Source organism: Haliotis cracherodii, unplaced genomic scaffold, assembly GCF_022045235.1.
Source record: "Haliotis cracherodii isolate W230 unplaced genomic scaffold, xgHalCrac1.p SCAF_8, whole genome shotgun sequence".
Taxonomy (NCBI): Eukaryota; Metazoa; Mollusca; class Gastropoda; order Lepetellida; family Haliotidae; genus Haliotis; species Haliotis cracherodii.
The window spans coordinates 54,513,043-54,532,797 of record NW_027266341.1 but is presented as its reverse complement, the minus strand read 5'-3'; the positions used below and the strand labels follow the sequence as shown (position 1 = coordinate 54,532,797).

General features: G+C 40.9%; 2 protein-coding genes across 5 annotated transcripts in view; both read right to left on the bottom strand.

Moving 5' to 3' along the window:
* LOC139449916 (uncharacterized) overlaps window positions 1-19,755 on the bottom strand; it is a 219,076-nt gene that overhangs the window by 96,082 nt on the left and 103,239 nt on the right. For all 4 annotated transcript variants that reach the window (XM_071231523.1, XM_071231524.1, XM_071231525.1 and 1 more), the window contains one exon: window positions 9,115-9,288. In XM_071231523.1, the coding sequence (XP_071087624.1) occupies window positions 9,115-9,288 (174 nt within the window). The remainder of the gene's footprint in view (window positions 1-9,114; window positions 9,289-19,755) is intronic.
* LOC139450223 (uncharacterized) lies at window positions 11,684-19,350 on the bottom strand. Its single transcript, XM_071231893.1, has 3 exons — window positions 19,166-19,350; window positions 18,620-18,727; window positions 11,684-11,690 (listed from the first exon to the last, which is right to left on the bottom strand). Exons 1-3 carry the CDS (start codon window positions 19,348-19,350, stop codon window positions 11,684-11,686), a joined length of 300 nt encoding a protein of 99 aa, XP_071087994.1.

Below are 19,755 nucleotides of genomic sequence, written 5' to 3'. Positions count from 1 at the left end.
ATCACTGGTATTTCAGAAGAAAATTTCAAAATCTTTCAGTCATTAATAAATTTTTGTTAAAACTAACACATTTTCTTTGGTGAAAAAAGATCCAACAAAAAAAACAACTTGCATATGTAAACATTCCGGTTTAGGCTATTTAAACAACAGTGTTTATACTACATATATTTACTATCAGAAAAAAATTCATAACACCAAAAACTGACATTCTAGTGTGAAGGTCGTATCTTGACCTTCAAACCAAAACATGCATCAAATGGGCTAAAATATGAGTGCATCTAAGTAAATATTTTGTTTGTAGAAACTGTTTACAAAGAACAAATATTATGAGCAAATGTTGATTTATGAGCCTAATTGATATTCGTATCTTTCATTCACACCCCAGTATCATTACATCACAAGGTCAGGGGTCACCCATCCCAGTCACGATGTTGCCTGCTTCACCAGTCCATCACAGGTAGCACTTGACTACCTGTGTTTACCTGTGTGGCAGGTAGATAACATACCTGAAATCCCTTACGGTGTTGATCGTACTGTAATTATGTCCTGGAACAGGAAAACCTTGTGACTACTCCCATACCATCTACTACAATGGGCATTAGGGTCAACCTTGGCCATTATAAATTATTAGATTTCCATCCTGCTGCGTCACTACCAAATACCCTGCCTCACACTGTCTTATGGTCTCCAGGTACCTGTCACAAAATTCCCCTTCTTTTATACATAATGAAATACTCTATAGCCTGTAACATATGTTATATTTGGGATTTCACTTTCATAGTTAAGTACAAATTCTAGTACTTTTTAGGTGGAGTCACATCTGGAATTTGAACCCACACTCTCAAAGAAGCTAGGTCATCTAATCACCAGAACAATCTGTAGTCTGATCAAACACTCATGTTTCATGTGAATCACATCCGTCAACACTATGTGTGAAGCCCATTTCTGATGTCCCCTACCCTGATATTGCTGGAATATTGCTAAAGGTGGCATTAAACCATACTCACTCACTTATGTCTGTCAACAGATAATGTACACAGATGACAAGATCAGTTTCTTTGAAAAAACAAAATAAAATTAAAATTCATCCAGAACAACAACAAGATTGGGATGAAAATCAAATAACAGATTTCTTGTGGCCTATACCCCATGCCTATCACGAGTGATACAGGACGACCTATTCAATAGTATCAACTTCAACGGCTATTTATGGCTTTGTTTGCAGATTCATTAACAAAAAAAACACTTTGTCATTGGGGACATATCTTGTTGGGTGTATTCCCAAATCGTCATGAAAAGGTGAAGGATGTTGTCATATTCAACTGACACTGTAAGAAGTCACGGTGCATATTTTTGCAGTGTTGAAAAGCAAGCAAATTTGTATGCTTGAGATGCTCCTTCCAAGGTGAGGGTTACTGAGTACATGACTAACATGATTGCAAGTTTCTGTCCATGCCATGATTATACACCCTAACCCACAAGGTGGTGAGGTGAAATGGGGTTTAACGTCGCGTCCAAGATTATTGCACTTATATAGCGATGTGCATGCACGTGTGTGTGTGTGTGTGGCTGCTTGTACTAGTCCGAACTGATGCCGATTTATAGTGCTTGCTCACTGAGATACCATGCCGCAGTTTAACATGAATACCCCACTCAGACACAGTATACTCCGAGCCAAACAGTCCTTGTTTTTAGCCCCTTAATGCCGAGCGCCAGACAGGGTAACAACAAGTACCATCTTTTAACGTCTTTTGGTATGAAGCCGTCGGGGATCGAACCCCGGACCTTCCGCTCTCCGGGCGAACGCTCTACCACTAGACTACAGGGGCGTACCCCTAACCCACAAAAAAGGGTGAGACACAATGACAACTCTGCCAGGGAAAATGTGGAATGACCGTTTGTATTCTGCCCAAATTTGAATACTAACATGAACCACTTAGCCCAAAATGAGCTGTGGACTAGTTCAACTTTAGGTGTTACCCCTGTGAAAATTCATTATGCTTCTGACCATATGAGTGAAGTAATCATTGATTATTGCTAAGTTAGAGATAAAAGAATAATGAAAAGCATATAATTTCTTGAGGCAATTGTTTAAGATATGAAGTTGGGGTGTCCAGAATAACAGGTTCCACACTAAGGAGGTTTAAGTGTATGAGATTCGTATGTACTTGAGTTGAGAAAAAGTAGTGAACGAGTAAGTTGGTTTTAACACCGCTTTTAACAGTATTCCAGTTATATCACAACGTGTCAGCTTAATGTGGAAGGAAAGCCCGAAGTGATGCAGGTCTCAGACATTTACCACTTCAGTGAAACCCACGAGCAATGGTATGGTGCTGACAAATCGGTGCGAACTGGGATTCGAACCCACAATCATAGGTTTCTGGCGTGCCCAAGGGACGCAACTCTGCACAGCGAATCGCGGCGCCTTGACGACTGGGCCACCCGTGTCCCCTGAGAAAGAGTAACACCACACTGAGCAACATACCAGTTACATCACAGCCTCAGGAAGATCCGGTTAGAATTAATCTTCAGTAAGCAAAGCTTGTCATAAGAGTGACTAATAGGATCGGGTGGTCAGACAATTTGAATTGGTTGATGCAGGTCATCGTATCCCAATTACATAGATTGATGCTCTCATCTTGTCAATCACAGGATCGTCTGGTTATTTACAGACCGCTGTCATATTTCTGAGTGCAGCATTAAACAACAAACAAAACCAAAAAACATCACAATTGGTGAAAATAATTGTGTCTGGACAGACAAAATCATTGGCTGAAAGCATGAGCAACGATCTACTTCATCAGCCAAGTCACTGACACTGATCCTCATTAGTCATCTCTTATAACAAACATGGGTGCTTGTGACCACCCCCCTCACCCTCACCCAGAATCACACGGGGGTTATGTATCTGAAGATAACGTGCTATTGCTTGGCAATGAAGAGAACAAAATGTATACTACCATTTCACTCAGCATGTTCACGGACATATCTTCTTGATAAGTGGCACTTTTATTGAACACAGCAATAAACATTATTCATTGTCACATGTTCCCTATATTTCCCTTATGAGAAAATTTACTATTTGATAAGACACACAAATTTCATAAAACAAAAGTAAAGTCAGGCTAACTGGCAAAAATATTCTGCCTAAATAGTGAGTCCTACTGAAAACATTTGGAGGGGCAGACCCCATGGCAACACCAAAGCTCTATCAATTTTCCAGGCCTATCATACACTATGAAACTGTATATCCTCTTCCTAGAGTATACGCTGGTCACTGCAACTGACCGCTGACCTTTGAGTGGCAGATGTCAAGTGGACCTCAACAATCGCCAACACCAACAAAAATAGCGGTGTGTCGCTGAACAGCACGGAACGTCAATCACAGCTTACACTACACATACCTGAATTAATTAGCTTCTACCTGAGGTGATAATGAGGCCACAGGTGATTGTAACAAGATGATGGACAGGCAAGGGCTCAGCTGGGGTTAATAATATTCTAAACTGAAGGGGCAGCTTTTCATTAATATAAAAAGTGAGTGAGTTTGGTTTTACGCCGCTTTTAGCAATATTCCATATTATGGCAGGAGACACCAGAAATGGGCTTCACACATTGTACCATGTGGGAAATCAAACCCGGGTCTTCGTCATGACGAACAAACACTTGAACCACTAGGCTACCCGACCACCCCGACTAGAAAAAGATGCATTTAGTTTTTCTCAGACACATCTGTGTGCATGCTGTAAGGCAGATAATTTAACGGTTATCTACATATCAAAGTAAATTTGCTTTAAATAAGCAATTTTCAACATATTTTTTACCCAATTTCACTAAGAATTATTCATGTTTATGTTGTGGTTTTACAAGTAAAATAGTTGAAACATTCAATGATGACATTAAAGTATTTGTTGGTTGGTTGGTTTGTTGTTTAACTCAGCAATATTCCAGCTATATGACGGCGGTCTGTAAATTATCAAGTCTGGACCAGACAATCCAGTGATTAATATCATGAGCATTGATCTTCGCAATGTGGGATCAATGACATACATCAACCAAGTCAGCAAGCCTGATCACCCGATCCTGTAAGTCGCCTTTTACGACAAGCATAGTCGCATTTTACTGCAAGCATGGGTTGCTGAACACCTATTCTACCCCGGATTCTTAATTGTTTTAGGCCAAAATATTCATTTTCTTGTTGTGGAGATTTTTTGGTTCATTATTCCAAGAGGAATAAACCAAACCCTAAAATAGCTAACAATGTTATTTGAGGTTAACTTCTTTAATACAAACTCTCAAAATAAATATTGCTCTGGCCTACAAGCAAATTTTCTGGAACATATTTTAGGCATGTCTTGCAATGACACAGGTGGGATGAGATTCCTGACAAGACATCCACATATTTTCTTTATGTCAATGCAATTATTCCATGTTCGACATTTCAGGAACATTCTTCATTAATAAACATGTTTTGTTGACAAAACACAAACCATGATAGTATCAGAAATATTGATGCTGTCATTTGCTGTTAACAAATTTGTAAACACCACTCATTGTCACATGGAAAAGCATGCAGAGTAATGTGCTCACAAAGCTAACTATTTATAGTAAACACACACGTTCATGTTAATTATTGGATGCAATGCATATATGTCTCCACAATGAATTATTTCTCAGACTGAGGCAATAACAAAAGGATTTTTTACCATAAAAAATTGTACCCAGTGTGTTTGGTCTCAATACAAGACAAGAGCGGGTAACTCTAAACACTCTGCAGTGGAATGGTGGCATATGTGTTTCAGGAAACACTTCATCGAGCTGGCAATGATCCTACTACCTCACCAAGACATACACGCAAACTTTTGTTTTAAATAACTTTATTTCTGTCCTATTTTTAAGAAACATTCTTGACACAGAATGTTCCACATTGACAAAGCAAAATAATGACAGATGGTCATTTATGGAGTTAATATCATGTCTGTGTGTTTGCTATTCTCTTGTAAATGTTTTGTTATAAACTGTAAATTTCTCATGTAAATCGTCAATCAAGACTGTTACTTTCGCAAGGCACCATTTTTGTTACTTGACCAGCAAGTCTTCCGTTGCTTCCAACAGCGTTCTCGAAGCTATTTTTTATTACTTTTGTTTTTATTTTTAAGACTTTGCAAATTTGGAACTACTTTTTAAGTCGCAATTACAAGGGGTGGTGAAACATCCCTGCATGTTGAGTAGAAAGAATCTACGTTTCAAGGTTTTACATTTGGAATGAAAAAAACAACGTAATTTTCCGGAAGCAAACAAAACATTAAGTATATCATAAATAGGATATTCCATGTGTCGAGTGAAATCTCATATTTCTCACAACGAGAGACTTGGGAAAAGGAGATATTTCACGAGTGGCGTATGAAATATGCTCTATCACTGGTAATAGGTTCAAAGATTAAGCTATTCCCAATCATCATTCACAAAAAATCTTAATTAATTAGAACAAAAATGTAAACCTTTAAGCCGAAACACATGGTTGATATTTTGGAAAACATATACATCTAATGACCTGGCATACAGCTGTCACAAGGGTCATCAGGTTCAACCTGGCGGCATCAAGCTGAGTCCGCATCCATCAGTCTCTATTCACTTACTGCGTACGATGACTAAAACAAGGCGGACAGCCCCAGCTGACAAACACACTCACATAATGTTATCTTTCGTTTTCACAGATTTGACACCAGATGAACATGCAGAATATTTTCGAACATCATCCGACGTCAATAAGATTCTTATCTTCATATCCACTGAAAAATAATGTCATTATTTAACGGCTTTGTTTCGCAGTGCACTTGATGACCTTTGGTATGGTTCGCTGGACCAGGGGAGGAAGCGTCTGCGATACAATCAGCCCTAGAATGGCTACCAGGAAGAACAAGCTGTCATGTACACAAATGCCAGCTCAATGATGTACCATCTGTCATACAACATATACTACCACTTAAAATTATCTTGTTCTCATGAACCAAAGGTCAACAACCTTTTTGACACTATCACTGTCTCAAGCCACAGGCATTTGTACCATACCAAATTCCCATACTGAGTGTATAGATACAATACTAATACAAGTAAATGGCGGTAAATGGCGACTATGCTTGTCGTAGGAGGTGACTAACGGGATCGGGTGGTCAGGCTCTCTGACTTGGTTGATGCATGTCATTGTATCCCATTTGCGTAAATCAATGCTCATGATGTCAATCACTGGATTGTCTGGTCCAGACTCAATTTTTTACAGACCGCTGTATTATAGCTTGAATATTACTGAGTGCGGTGTTTAACAACAAACAAACAAGACGAGATATTCATATTCAGTTTCCCCGAATTATAACCATACGATTTACTGCTATGCAGACTTCATAGTGGTTCCAAGCACATCTCCAGCTTATAACATAAAAGGAAAAGGTGCTTAACATACTTCAGACTAGATGAAAGCAAATAAATGTACAATAATCTGCATATGGTCGTCAAACATTAGTCAGCTAATTGTTAGACTTTCTGAAAACATGTGACCAAATGATTCAGTGACATGCATTTACCTGACAATGGGTTTATCTAAAAAACTAATCATAGATAATTTGGCAGTGAAGAGGATGTCTGTAAAAAATCTGAAAGATTTTAGGTGTGATGACAGCCTGTGTATGGTGACATGCCAGCTCATCCAGGCCAACAAAGTGTTTGTTCTCTGGTAATCAAGAGCTCCATATCCACCCTCAGTAGCCCTTGTCATCCCCCAATACCCATTATATTTAAGAGTTAGCTGTATCATGATTCGATCAAAACAAATTGGAAACAGATAGAAAACAGCTGTTCAATTGAGCTGAGGTTAACATGTGCTGTGTCATGTGACTTTCACTGACTCGTAAACAGCGTACAGGTTTTTGCTTCGTATCAGGGTGCAAGTTATTGTCACGCTCAGAAATCCACGTGCAGGTTGTTTACTTCTTGGCAGGGTATAAGGGATTTATTTCCCTCCTAGGGTGGATGTGTAGTATTTAATCAAGTTCACATGAACCAATCAGATCTTAACATTCTGTCATGGAGGTAAGATAACTGGACCTGTTTTGTCTCACGCCAGATACATGATAGGACACAGACTGACTTGTTTTCTGAGGACTACGCTGATTAACATGAGATCAGGAAGCTGTTGTGTGACCTGAACACACGGACAAGATAAATCACTTTTCATTCCAATGATGATATACGTAAACAGTTTCCCCACAAATGAATTTTTCCATTCTCAATCTTACCATGACACTGAAAGAGACAATAGAGATGACATTCCCTGTGACATAACACCAATACCAGGTCATCAGCATCTACCTGATGCAACTGACCCGTGAAGATCCGGGGTAGAACAGGTCTTCAGCAACCCATGCTTGCCGTAAAAGGCGACTATGTTTGTCGTAAAAGGCGACTAACGGGATCGGGTGGTCAGACTCGCTGACATGGTTGATGCATGTCATCGATTCCAATTGCGTGGATCGATGCTAATGAAATCAATCACTGGATTGTCTGGTCCAGACTCGATTATTTACAGACCGCCTTCATATAGCTGGAATATTGCTGAGTGCGGCGTAAAACAACAAACCAACCAACCAACTTGATACAACTGATGCTACTAGAACCCATTAACACAGATGACTTCAAATAGTCCACTATCACTTCACTTCACCTCCCGATGACCTTGACCTTGCTGACAATTGCTTTTCCCACCAATGTGAAAAATTATTCAAGAACAGAATGAGGTGGTATATAACCATAAAAAAAACAATAAAAAAGAAGCATGATAAAACACTGTCATCAGCTGAAGTCAATGTGCACTGATAAAAAGACATGGATAAAAGTGCATAGGCACCAGCCACACATGGCTCAAAGAAAGAGGCATATACTCTTGTGGAATGTAAACAACACTGCTTGTTATTCAGGACATTGTTTATGGTAAGTGCTTTCTAACAAACATTTACTACCATGAGGACAAATAAAAAAATCAGACATGGTGATTCAATAAAAGTGCATTGACGTTAATGGTGTTGCACTCTAAGTGTGAGATTTGTACAAACTCAGTAGCATGAAAAGTCATGGATACATGTTTTAGATAATCCTAAAGGTTACACAACAATTTCTTAATCGCATCATTTCCAGTTGGTTTTAGCTGTCAGTGCCACTCTGACTGGCAGGAGTTATCTACCTTTGATGTGAACAACACAAATTCATTTGATGTTGAATCAACACATATCTTATTCATTATAAGTCATTTCTCATGCAAATCACAAACTACAAGAAATTAATGCCCATAGAGCATGGAGTGAAATTAGCCCACATGCTGCCAACAAATTGTTTATTGATTTTGTTTGCCTTTGTTGACAACTAGAATTTACTCTGTGATGCAATTCAGAGTATCAAAGATTAAAACAACATTATACAGGACACTCGATGTTCTCAGAGACTCAAGGTAGGAGTATCATTTCTCCCGAAAAGTATACAGTCAAGTCCAGTCAAATCCCGTTAATCTGACATTGTTAGTTGCAAATGATTATGTCGGATAAACAAAATTAGGTAGTATCAACGTTTGTGATAAAAAATCAGACAACTACTCGATAGGTAAGGATAGGTAACAATTCAAACGTAATTCAAACACGTAATGAAAAAAAGGAAAAAGGAAATATTTATCTCTGCAGTCGTTGAAATATGCAACTACTCGCATTAAAACATGGGGCTGTGTACTCGTGGGCAGATGACCACTGAGTACGCTGATCACTGTGTCGGACTAATGAGACTGATTAATAAGTGATTTCAGCAATTCATTGCAAATTAGGTGTGTCGGAGTCGGAGTGCGAGACTGTCGGATTAACAGCTCTAAATAGCACTGATTTAATCGGTTCCCATCATTAGTGTCGGATAAAGCTGATTGTCGGATTAACGTGTGTCAGATTAACAAGACTTGACTGTACATGGTAAATATATTCCTTACATCATGGAAACTGATTACAAATTTGTCATAACTGGCATTTGATAGTCATTCACACATTTAGATTAACGATATATGTAAATTATTACTATACCACTTACTTAAAACTCTCCCCACGTCTCTGCCTCGGCCTCATTTTGGCTTGTGATTGGCTGCTTTTAGACTGGCGATAGAGGGCGCTATCATCCTGTATCTGTATTGTCTCGTCAGCACGGTATTCCACACTCAGTTTGCCCGGGTATGACGGCGGGCGGGACACCGACTCATAGTTGCCCCTGAAGAAGAGAAAGAGCATGTTAGACCTCATCATAATAGTTTTTGTTTGTTTAACTCCACACTCAGCAATATTCCAGCTATATGACATCGGTCTGTAAATAATCAAGTTTGGATCAGACTATCCAGTGATTGACATCATGAGCATTGATCCACGCAATTGGGATACGATCACATGCATCAACCACGTCAGGGAGCCCAATCCCATTAGCCGCCTCTTACAACAAGCATAGTCATCTTTCATGGCAAGCATGGGTTCCTGAAGACTAATTCTACCCTAGGTCTTCACGGGGCCTACAGGTGTTATATGTACAGATGCCAACACTTGCATGTACATGTCTGTGTTTGTGTGGCTGCTTGTACTAGTCCAAGCTTTTGCCCGATTTATAGTGCTAGACCACTGAGATACCATGCCACAATTTAACATAATAATTTAACCCCTTGTAACTCAGACACAGCATACAAACTGGGAGGATCAGTGCTTGTTTTATCCACCTAATGCCGAGTGCCTGGCAGGGTAACAACAAGTACCATTTGCACCCGTTCTCAATTTAATGCATATGAAACATGTGGAGCTCAATGTGTTGCATCTGGTACAACCTTATCTATGAGCAGCGATTTTAGTAGGAATTAACTTAATCCAGAAAAGTACCTCATATGCTTCGTCAAATAATCCATAAAACATTAAAAGTAACATATGGTGAGGTGAGTCGAAACCACGGGTTTAACGTCGCGTCCAAGGTTATTGCACTTATAGTGAGTGAGTATGGTTTTACGCCGCTTTTAGCAATATTCCAGCAATATCACGACGGGGGACACCAGAAATGGGCTTCACACATTGTACCTATGTCAGGAATCGAACCCGGGTCTTCGGCGTGACGAGCGAATGATTTAACCACTAGGCTACCCGACCACCCCCTATTGCACTTATAAAGCAACGTGCATGCATATGTGTGTGTGTGTGTGTGTGTGTGTGTGTGTGTGTGTGTGTGTGTGTGTGTGTGTGTCCGTACTAATGCCGAGTTTATAGTGCTAACCAACTGAGATACCATGCCGCAGTTTAACATGAATAACCCACTCAGACACAGTGTCCTGACTCCAAACCGACTAGTCCCTGTTTTAGCCCCTCAATGCGAAGCGCCAGACAGGGTAACAACAAGCACCATCTCTTAACGCCTTTTGGTATGACGTAGCCAGGGATTGAACCCTGGACCTTTCGCTAGACCAAGGAGGCATTCAGTAATATATGGAGCACTTTTCAGACAACCTTTGTCATATTGATTTTTTCATTATTATGTATGGTACATATTTTTTTAAACAAATCTCAAGTTAATATGATTCTGGATTAGTAATTCGGTGATGCAACCATAAAATCACTAATTCATTCCATCAAGTTCTCAAATAGTTTCCTCAGCTTTTTCAAACTGTTTTGTAAATTTGAGAACCAAGATCGCAGATGAAATGGTAATACTATTTAAAACACCTGTTACCCAGATACACCTGACTACGCCCTTTCTCACAATACCACAGCTGTATAAAAGTACAAAGGACACAGGTGTGTCGAAGTGTGCTACTGTCACACACAAGGTAAGTCAGCTATAAAATCAGTCTTTTCCTGTCTTTAGAAGAGTGAATTCTTTGATGAAATATCAGATTAATTCACCTATGCTGAATGAATTCATGTGTCCACTCTGAATAGAAAGTATCATTTTCTCTGTGAACACAAACACAAAAGCACATCATTCAAGGGGATTGTTGGGTTTGTCCTCATTATACAACAGATTAAAGATCATTAAGTGCCAAAAATATCTCCATTGAGCTTTTTCAGGTGGGAGGGGGTGGGGATTTTTTTTCAATTAAATTATGCTTTTCTACTGGGAAAAAATCTCATGTGCCTCAAACTGCAGGGGAAAAAGTGCCCTTCAAATCAACCATATTAATACATCCAAAGAATATAGTCTGTGCTTGTTGGAAAAAAATATTGAGCTCCTAAAAATTAAAAAATATGCTGATCTCAAACCAAAATCTTCAGAGTTTTCTTTTGAAATGTGGTACACATTCTTGTCATTATTAATTGTCTTCTAGGGGGCACGGGTGGCCCATCGTATCAGGCGCCGCAATTAACTGTGCAGAGTTGTATCCCTTGGACACGCCAGAAACCTATGATTGTGGGTTCGAATCCTGATTCGCCCAAATAATGTTTCTAGGTTTGTCAGCACCATACCCGTCCTAGTGGGTTTCTCCGAAGTGGTAAACGTTTAAGACCTGCATCACTTCAGGCTTTCCTCCCACATTTATAAAGCTGACATGCCGTGATGTAACACGAATACAGCTAAAAGCGGCGTTAAACCCGACTCACTCACTTTTGTCTTCTACAGCAATATGTCACATGACCTGTCACTTCCTGTAGTCACAATGGGGGCAGCCATCTTAAATCATAATTGACCTTTTTTGCTAGAGAGTTCCCTCCATCACTGTTAGCCTAGTTCCTTCCCCCAAATCAGAGAGTAGTCCAGGAGACGGGCTACGGGTAATGATGGGGACAGAAGCAAGTCCAGGTGACATTCAACCCTAACTGCCTGACCAATCTACGATATTAAATTCCTGGCTTGAATGAAGACCGTGTGGTCTTTATTAGTGAACAAGCTGACTGACCAGGCAACATGTTATTAACAGGACGCCAAACATTCCACAACATTTTTACATTATCACGGCTGGATCTAGTCTATTCATCACTGACCGACAAACATGGTGACAATGAGAGGGCTTCAGTACATGATAATTATCATTAGCTATGTTGAAATTGGAGCCAGCAACCTTATTGACCTGGTTTCAAAGACAGAACATTTTTTGTATTGTCAAAGTAGTGACCTTGTTTCAGAATAGCATTATTTACCACAGATAAAAACAGCTATGAAATACTGGGGATAAGTGTCAAAAGAAAAATTCCCTCAATGTTTAAATCTGATTAAAAATAAGAAGTGTATGCATTAATAATAATCAAGAAGATAAAAAGTCTGTGTCCTTATCAACCTATAAATAACAAAGATTTTCCAAACAGATTGGAGTAACAGCAATATATTTGACAGCGTTAGACACCATTAATAAATATACCAATATGCACATTTTGTATATACCTAGCTGGGATGAGTCCAAATGTACTACCCGGGTACCCAGCCCCTATTACCAGACCCTACCCGAGTGATTGCTGTAGGTCTCAAGAGATAGGTACAAAATGTCCGCTTGGGAATAAGTTTTAGACGGTATCCCTGGCAAAATGTTTTGAGATACAAGTATAAAATGATCTGGTCATGCATGCACTGAAGTTGACGAAAGTTTTATCTTTATTCAAATACATAAAAGTCAGAAGGAATGGGTGTATAGTCAGCAAGAAATGTGAACATTAGTGTAACTGTAGTGAGTGAGTGAGTTGGGTTTAACGTCACTTTTAATAGTATTCCAGTTATATCACAACGTGTCAGCTTAATGTGGGAGGAAAGCCCGAAGTGATACAGGTCTCAGACGTTTACCACTTCGGTGAAACCCACGAGCATAGGTATAGTTTCGAACCCACAATCATAGGTTTCTGGCGTGCCCAAGGGACGCAACTCTGCACAGCGAATTGTGGCGCCTAAGACGACTGGGCCACCCGTGCACCCTAGTATAACTGTAGGGTTGTAGATAATTTTTGGCATAAGACAATATATCACATGAGTAACCATGTACCCGAGGTACCTATCCCAGCCCTGGTATGAATCGACAAAATTTAAGGCATGTGGACCATGTGCTGTTTTCTTATATAAATTGACTCCTGTGACTGTTTTATGTCAAGTTCTTGAAAGTATCTTTATGCAATACTCAGCATTATTCTGGCTATACATCACGTTGTGGCCTGTAAAAGTCAGGACCAGACAAGCCAATGGTAGACAGACAGCATGATCTACATCTCCTACACAGGGTACAATGACACACAATGAGCCAGGTCACAAAGTCGGATCACCATGTCCCCATATTCCACCATGTCCCCATATTCCACCACATCCTGGGGCGGTTGGGTAGTTCAAGTGTTTGCTTGTCACGCCAAAGGCCGGGGTTCAATTCCCCACAACGCGCAAATCCCATTTCTGGTGTCCCCCTCTGTGATATTGCTGGAATATTGCTAAAAGCGGCGTAAAACCGTACTCACTCACTCCACCATATCCCCCAGATTTATTTAAGGCATTTCCTCCCCCAGAATCCCTGAGGGAAATTATGAATCAAGATCAACAAAACTAGCCAAATAGGTCAACAAACACTTGTCACGTTAAATGTTCATATATGTTCGTCAAGCAGAGAAAGTGTCTATGCAGGAATTACCCCAAAACCAACCCACCTGAGTCGAGGACACATCTATGACCATCAGCACTGAATGAATATTACATGTTGATCACAGGCAAGCACATAACACGGTGAAATAATCGAACTGACACAGTAAATGTTTGACGCCACCGACACTTCTATTCCTGCACAGGTAAATTACCTGTGTGTTCCAGTGTCCACTCACCTGTATACCTCGTTAAACACTGACCGATTTCACAGGTACACAACATGGGGTAGTGGTCAAGTGGCCAAACACTGGACTGGTGCTGGTCAGCATGTAGACATGATCAACATGGTCAGTTTGCAGGATACATGGCCCGTGGAGGAAGGTAACAAATAAATGCAAGCTCAACAGAAATAGTGCTGTCAGCTTCCTACAGACATGTGCCTCTGGACATCGCAATGGGGGGGGAACAGATACAGTGACCAGCTACTCTTGTATACATATCTGGTTCAAATCTTCCCACATGGGGAATACACCATGTCCAGTACTAACTCATGTACTAACCCAATATGAACATCTGGTTCATGTCATCTTGTACAGTGTTGGTTTGTTTGTTAGTTGTTTAACGCCACACTCAGCAATATTCCAGCTATATGAGGGTGGTCTGTGAAAATCGAGTCAGGACCAGACAATCCAATGATTGATATCATGAGCATCGATCCACACAATTGCGATACGATGACATACATCAACCATGTCTCCAAGCCTGACCACCCGATGCCGTTAGTCGCCACTTACGACAAACATAATCGCATTTACGGCAAGCATGGGTTGTTCAAGACCTATTCTGTCCCGGATCTTCACATGACCTTTTAAGTATGCTTGTATAGTGACTACACTATGTTTAGTATCTCATGTCAAACCAATATCAACATCTGGTTCAAGTCGTCTCACAAGTTGACTGCATTGTCCAGTATCTCATGTCATCACTATGCATCCGGTGCAGGTCATCATATGGACAAGGTGATGTGAAATGGGGTTTAACGTTGCGTCCAAGATTTTTGAATTTATATAGTGACGTGCATGTAAGTGTGGCTGTTTGTTTGTGTAGCTGCTTGTACTAGTCTGATGCCGATTTATAGTGCTTGCTCACTGAGATACCATGCCGCAGTTTAACATAAATACCCTACTCAGACACAGTATACTGACTCCAAACCGACCAGTCCTTGTTTTAGCCCCTTAATGCCGAGCGCCAGACAGGGTAACAACAAGTACCATCTTTTAACGTCTTTAGGTATGACGCGGCTGGGGATCGAACCCCAGACCTTCTGTTCTATGGGCGGACGCTCTACCACTAGAGGCATGTCTCAGTCTTCACAAAACTAACTACAATGTTTGAACCCAGCCTTGGCAGCAGATCATGCACGTGTCTCTCATCGTCATCGTAGAAGCACCACCATCACTGTGTGAACCAGTTCATCTTGACTACATACAACTAATTGATTTTGCAGAATGAATAATGTATGAAGAGCTGGAGCCTCCAAGATAAGACATGTCAGTGGATAAGATAACACATACACCACAACATGAACAGAAAGGTGAACAGAATGCCAACACAACACAATACATTCATTGAAACTTGGATATGAATTTCTGGTGGCCAATACCGCCACAGACCACCAGGAGAGACACCATGAGTATGTCAAACTCGTCCACAGCTCATTTCAGGTTGTAAAACAAACTATAACCGGGATAGAAGTAATCCGTAAAACTTGTCACTTGTGTCAGGACGAGTGGAAGAGTGAGTAATGCTGATCAAGATAACTTTCCTTATTTGGTAAAAGAGGTGAGGTGAAATGGGGTTTAACGCCGCGTCCATGATTATTACTCTTATATAGTAACGTGCATGCACGTGTGTGTGGCTGCTTGTATTAGTCCAGACTGATGCCGATTATAATGCTAGCACATTGAGATACCATGCCGCAGTTTAACATGAATACCCGACTCAGACACAGTATACTGACTCCGAGCCGACCAGTCCTTGTTTTAGCCCTTTAATGCCGAGCACCAGACAGGGTAACAACAAGTACCATCTTTAAACGTCTTTTGGTATGACGCGGCCTGGGATCGAACCCTGGACCTTCCGCTCTCCGGGCGGCCGCTCTACCACTAGACCACGGAGGCGGTACCATTTTTGGTAAAAGAAATAAAACAGTTGTGGATAAGAATTTGTTTGTAAATACCTGCAGTATTTCAGCTGTACCATACGACATATAAATCATCAAGTCGGGAGTCAACAAACCAGTGGTTGATATTATGAGCAACATCCTATACTTGAGGTTATAATGACATACGATCATCCAAGGTGGTGCCGTTGTACAAAGCGAACTTATTGCTAGGGTGATCGTAACTCCCATACTTTAACATAGACTTACGACACTCGTAGTGCTGAAGTTGTTTTGTACAACACCAGCCAAGTCACCAAAACCAACCACCTATTAGATTTAGTCCCCTCTTAAGGCAATCAGCAGTTACTGGGTTACTGATGCTGCCCCTGTTAGCAGTCTGCCATCATCCAGCTGTACACGGATGTAATGAGTGACAGGCTGTCGGAGAAGCCACCCACACCCTGATGAATGCCTTGCTATCTTGTGCCGCAGCTCCTACAGCTCCTTAATTAATGATAGGAAGACTCAAACACAAATGAACAACAGCCCAGGGTCTGCAGCATACATCTGAGGAGGTAGGCGAGATAGTTGCAACGATTATAGTTTGTTGTTTAATGCCACAGTCAGTAACATTCCAGTTCTATGAGTATAGACCAGGCAATCCAGTGATTGATATTATGAGAAACAATTGAGGTATGACACACATTCAGCAGGGTCACCTATCCAATCCACTTTGTCACCTTGTATGACAAGCACAGGTTACTGGGGACTTATTCTAAACTGGAATCCACACAAGACAGATTTCAATGGTGAGGTAAAATGGGGTTTAACATCATATCCAAGATTATTGCTCTTATATAGCGAAGTGCCTGCAGGTGTTTGTGTGGCTGCTTATACTATTCTGGACTACTACCCATTTTATAGAGCTAGCCCATTGAAAAACCATGCCGCAGGTTAACAAGAATACCCCACTCAGACTCAGTATACTGACTCCGAGCCGACCAGTCCTTGTTTTAGCGCCTTAATGCAGATTGCCTGACAGGGTAACAACAAGTACAATCTTTTAACGTCGTTTGGTATGAAGAGCCCGGGGATTGAACCTCAAAACTTCAGCTCCCCGGGGCAGATGCTCTAGCACTAGACCACGGACGCAGTCGCAGGTCTCTATGAAGCAATACTGACATGATATAACCTACGTATCTTATAGCAACCCCGAGTCTGATCTTGTGATGAAACAGTGGTTTTGGACAGATATGATTCAGTTTGAAACAAAAGTTAATGTCTGACCTACCTGTGCTAAATACTTTTCCATTATACAGCAGATCAGTTATTGAATAACAGCTTGACATTAGTAACATGTCAACATGGCCATAGGAGTCAAGTCAGCATTGGGTGAAAATGCTGTGTGAACCTGAGTGAGTGAGTGAGATGGGTTTAACGCCACTTTTAACAGTATTCCAGTTATATCACGGCGTTTCAGCTTAATGTGGGAGGAAAGCCCAAAGTGATGCAGGTCTCAGACGTTTACCACTTTGGTGAAACCCACGAGCACAGGTATAGTGCTGACGAACCAAGAAACATAATCGGGGCGAACCAGGATTCGAACTCACAATTATAGGTTTCTGGCGTGCCCAAGGGATGCAACTCTGCACAGTGAATCGCGGCACCTTAGACGACTGGGCCACCCGTGCCCCCCTTGTGAAAATGAGACTTCACATACTTACACAAACATCAAGGGTGACCTAGGTGCTTCACAAATCCTGTCTCACCAACAAAGTGAATTATGTATCAATGCTACATCCAAAATGTTCTGTACTTAATCATATGTAAATTTATGAGTACATAAATGTAATGAAACTACAGAGACATTATGATGGATTGACACCAGCAATTTGACAGGTTTCAATCATAGCTCCCCCAGGGCATACAAGGCAGTGCAGATGATAACCAGGCGTGCATTGACAGGATACAAGTGTACCATGCATTGACAGGATACAAGTGTACCATGCATTGACAGGATACAAGTGTACCATGCATTGAGGGGATACAAGTGTACCATGCATTGACAGGATACAAGTGTACCATGCATTGAAGGGATACATGTGTACCATGCATTGACAGGATACAAGTGTACCATGCATTGACAGGATACAAGTGTACCATGCATTGAGGGGTTACATGTGTACCATGCATTGACAGGATACAAGTGTACCATGCTTTGACAGGATACAAGTGTACCATGCATTGAGGGGTTACATGTGTACCATGCATTGACAGGATACAAGTGTACCATGCATTGAGGGGTTACATGTGTACCATGCATTGACAGGATACAAGTGCACCATGCATTGACAGGATACAAGTGTACCATGCATTGACAGGATACAAGTGTACCATGCATTGACAGGATACAAGTGTACCATGCATTGAGGGTTTACATGTGTACCATGCATTGACAGGATACAAGTGTACCATGCATTGACAGGATACAAGTGTACCATGCATTGAGGGGTTACATGTGTACCATGCATTGAGGGGTTACATGTGTACCATGCATTGACAGGATACAAGTGTACCATGCATTGACAGGATACAAGTGTACCATGCATTGACAGGATACAAGTGTACCATGCATTGACAGGATACAAGTGTACCATGCATTGACAGGATACAAGTGTACCATGCATTGACAGGATACAAGTGTACCATGCATTGAGGGGTTACATGTGTACCATGCATTGACAGGATACAAGTGTACCATGCATTGACAGGATACAAGTGTACCATGCATTGACAGGATACAAGTGTACCATGCATTGAGGGGTTACATGTGTACCATGCATTGACAGGATACAAGTGTACCATGCATTGACAGGATACAAGTGTACCATGCATTGACGGGATACAAGTGTACCATGCATTGACAGGATACAAGTGTACCATGCATTGAGGGGATACAAGTGTACCATGCATTGATGGGATACAAGTGTACCATGCATTGACAGGATACAAGTGTACCATGCATTGACAGGATACAAGTGTACCATGCATTGAGGGGTTACATGTGTACCATGCATTGACAGGATACAAGTGTACCATGCATTGACAGGATACAAGTGTACCATGCATTGACAGGATACAAGTGTACCATGCATTGAGGGGTTACATGTGTACCATGCATTGACAGGATACAAGTGTACCATGCATTGACAGGATACAAGTGTACCATGCATTGACGGGATACAAGTGTACCATGCATTGAGGGGATACAAGTGTACCATGCATTGATGGGATACAAGTGTACCATGCATTGACAGGATACAAGTGTACCATGCATTGAGGGGATACAAGTGTACCATGCATTGATGGGATACAAGTGTACCATGCATTGACAGGATACAAGTGCACCATGCATTGACAGGATATAAGTGTACCATGCATTGACAGGATACAAGTGTACCATGCATTGACGGGATACAAGTGTACCATGCATTGAGGGGATACAAGTGTACCATGCATTGATGGGATACAAGTGTACCATGCATTGACAGGATACAAGTGTACCATGCATTGACAGGATACAACTGTACCATGCATTGACAGGATACAAGTGTACCATGCATTGACAGGATACAACTGTACCATGCATTGACAGGATACAAGTGTACCATGCATTGACAGGATACAACTGTACCATGCATTGACAGGATACAAGTGTACCATGCATTGACAGGATACAAGTGTACCATCAGGAAAATCCACAATGTACCTTTTCATGTATGAATAGGTTAAAGTCCTGACAATCGTGACTAATAACTTCACATAAAAAAACAACAGTTATTCATCAAGATGTCCATAAACAACACATAAACAAAACATAATCTTTCAGGTTTTTGTTGTCATAAAACGTGCCGTAAAATTGTCATAAATCATTAACTGGCAGGTTTAAGAAATATGTTTGACCTGATAACATGACCTAAGAATGACTTGGTTGAGAG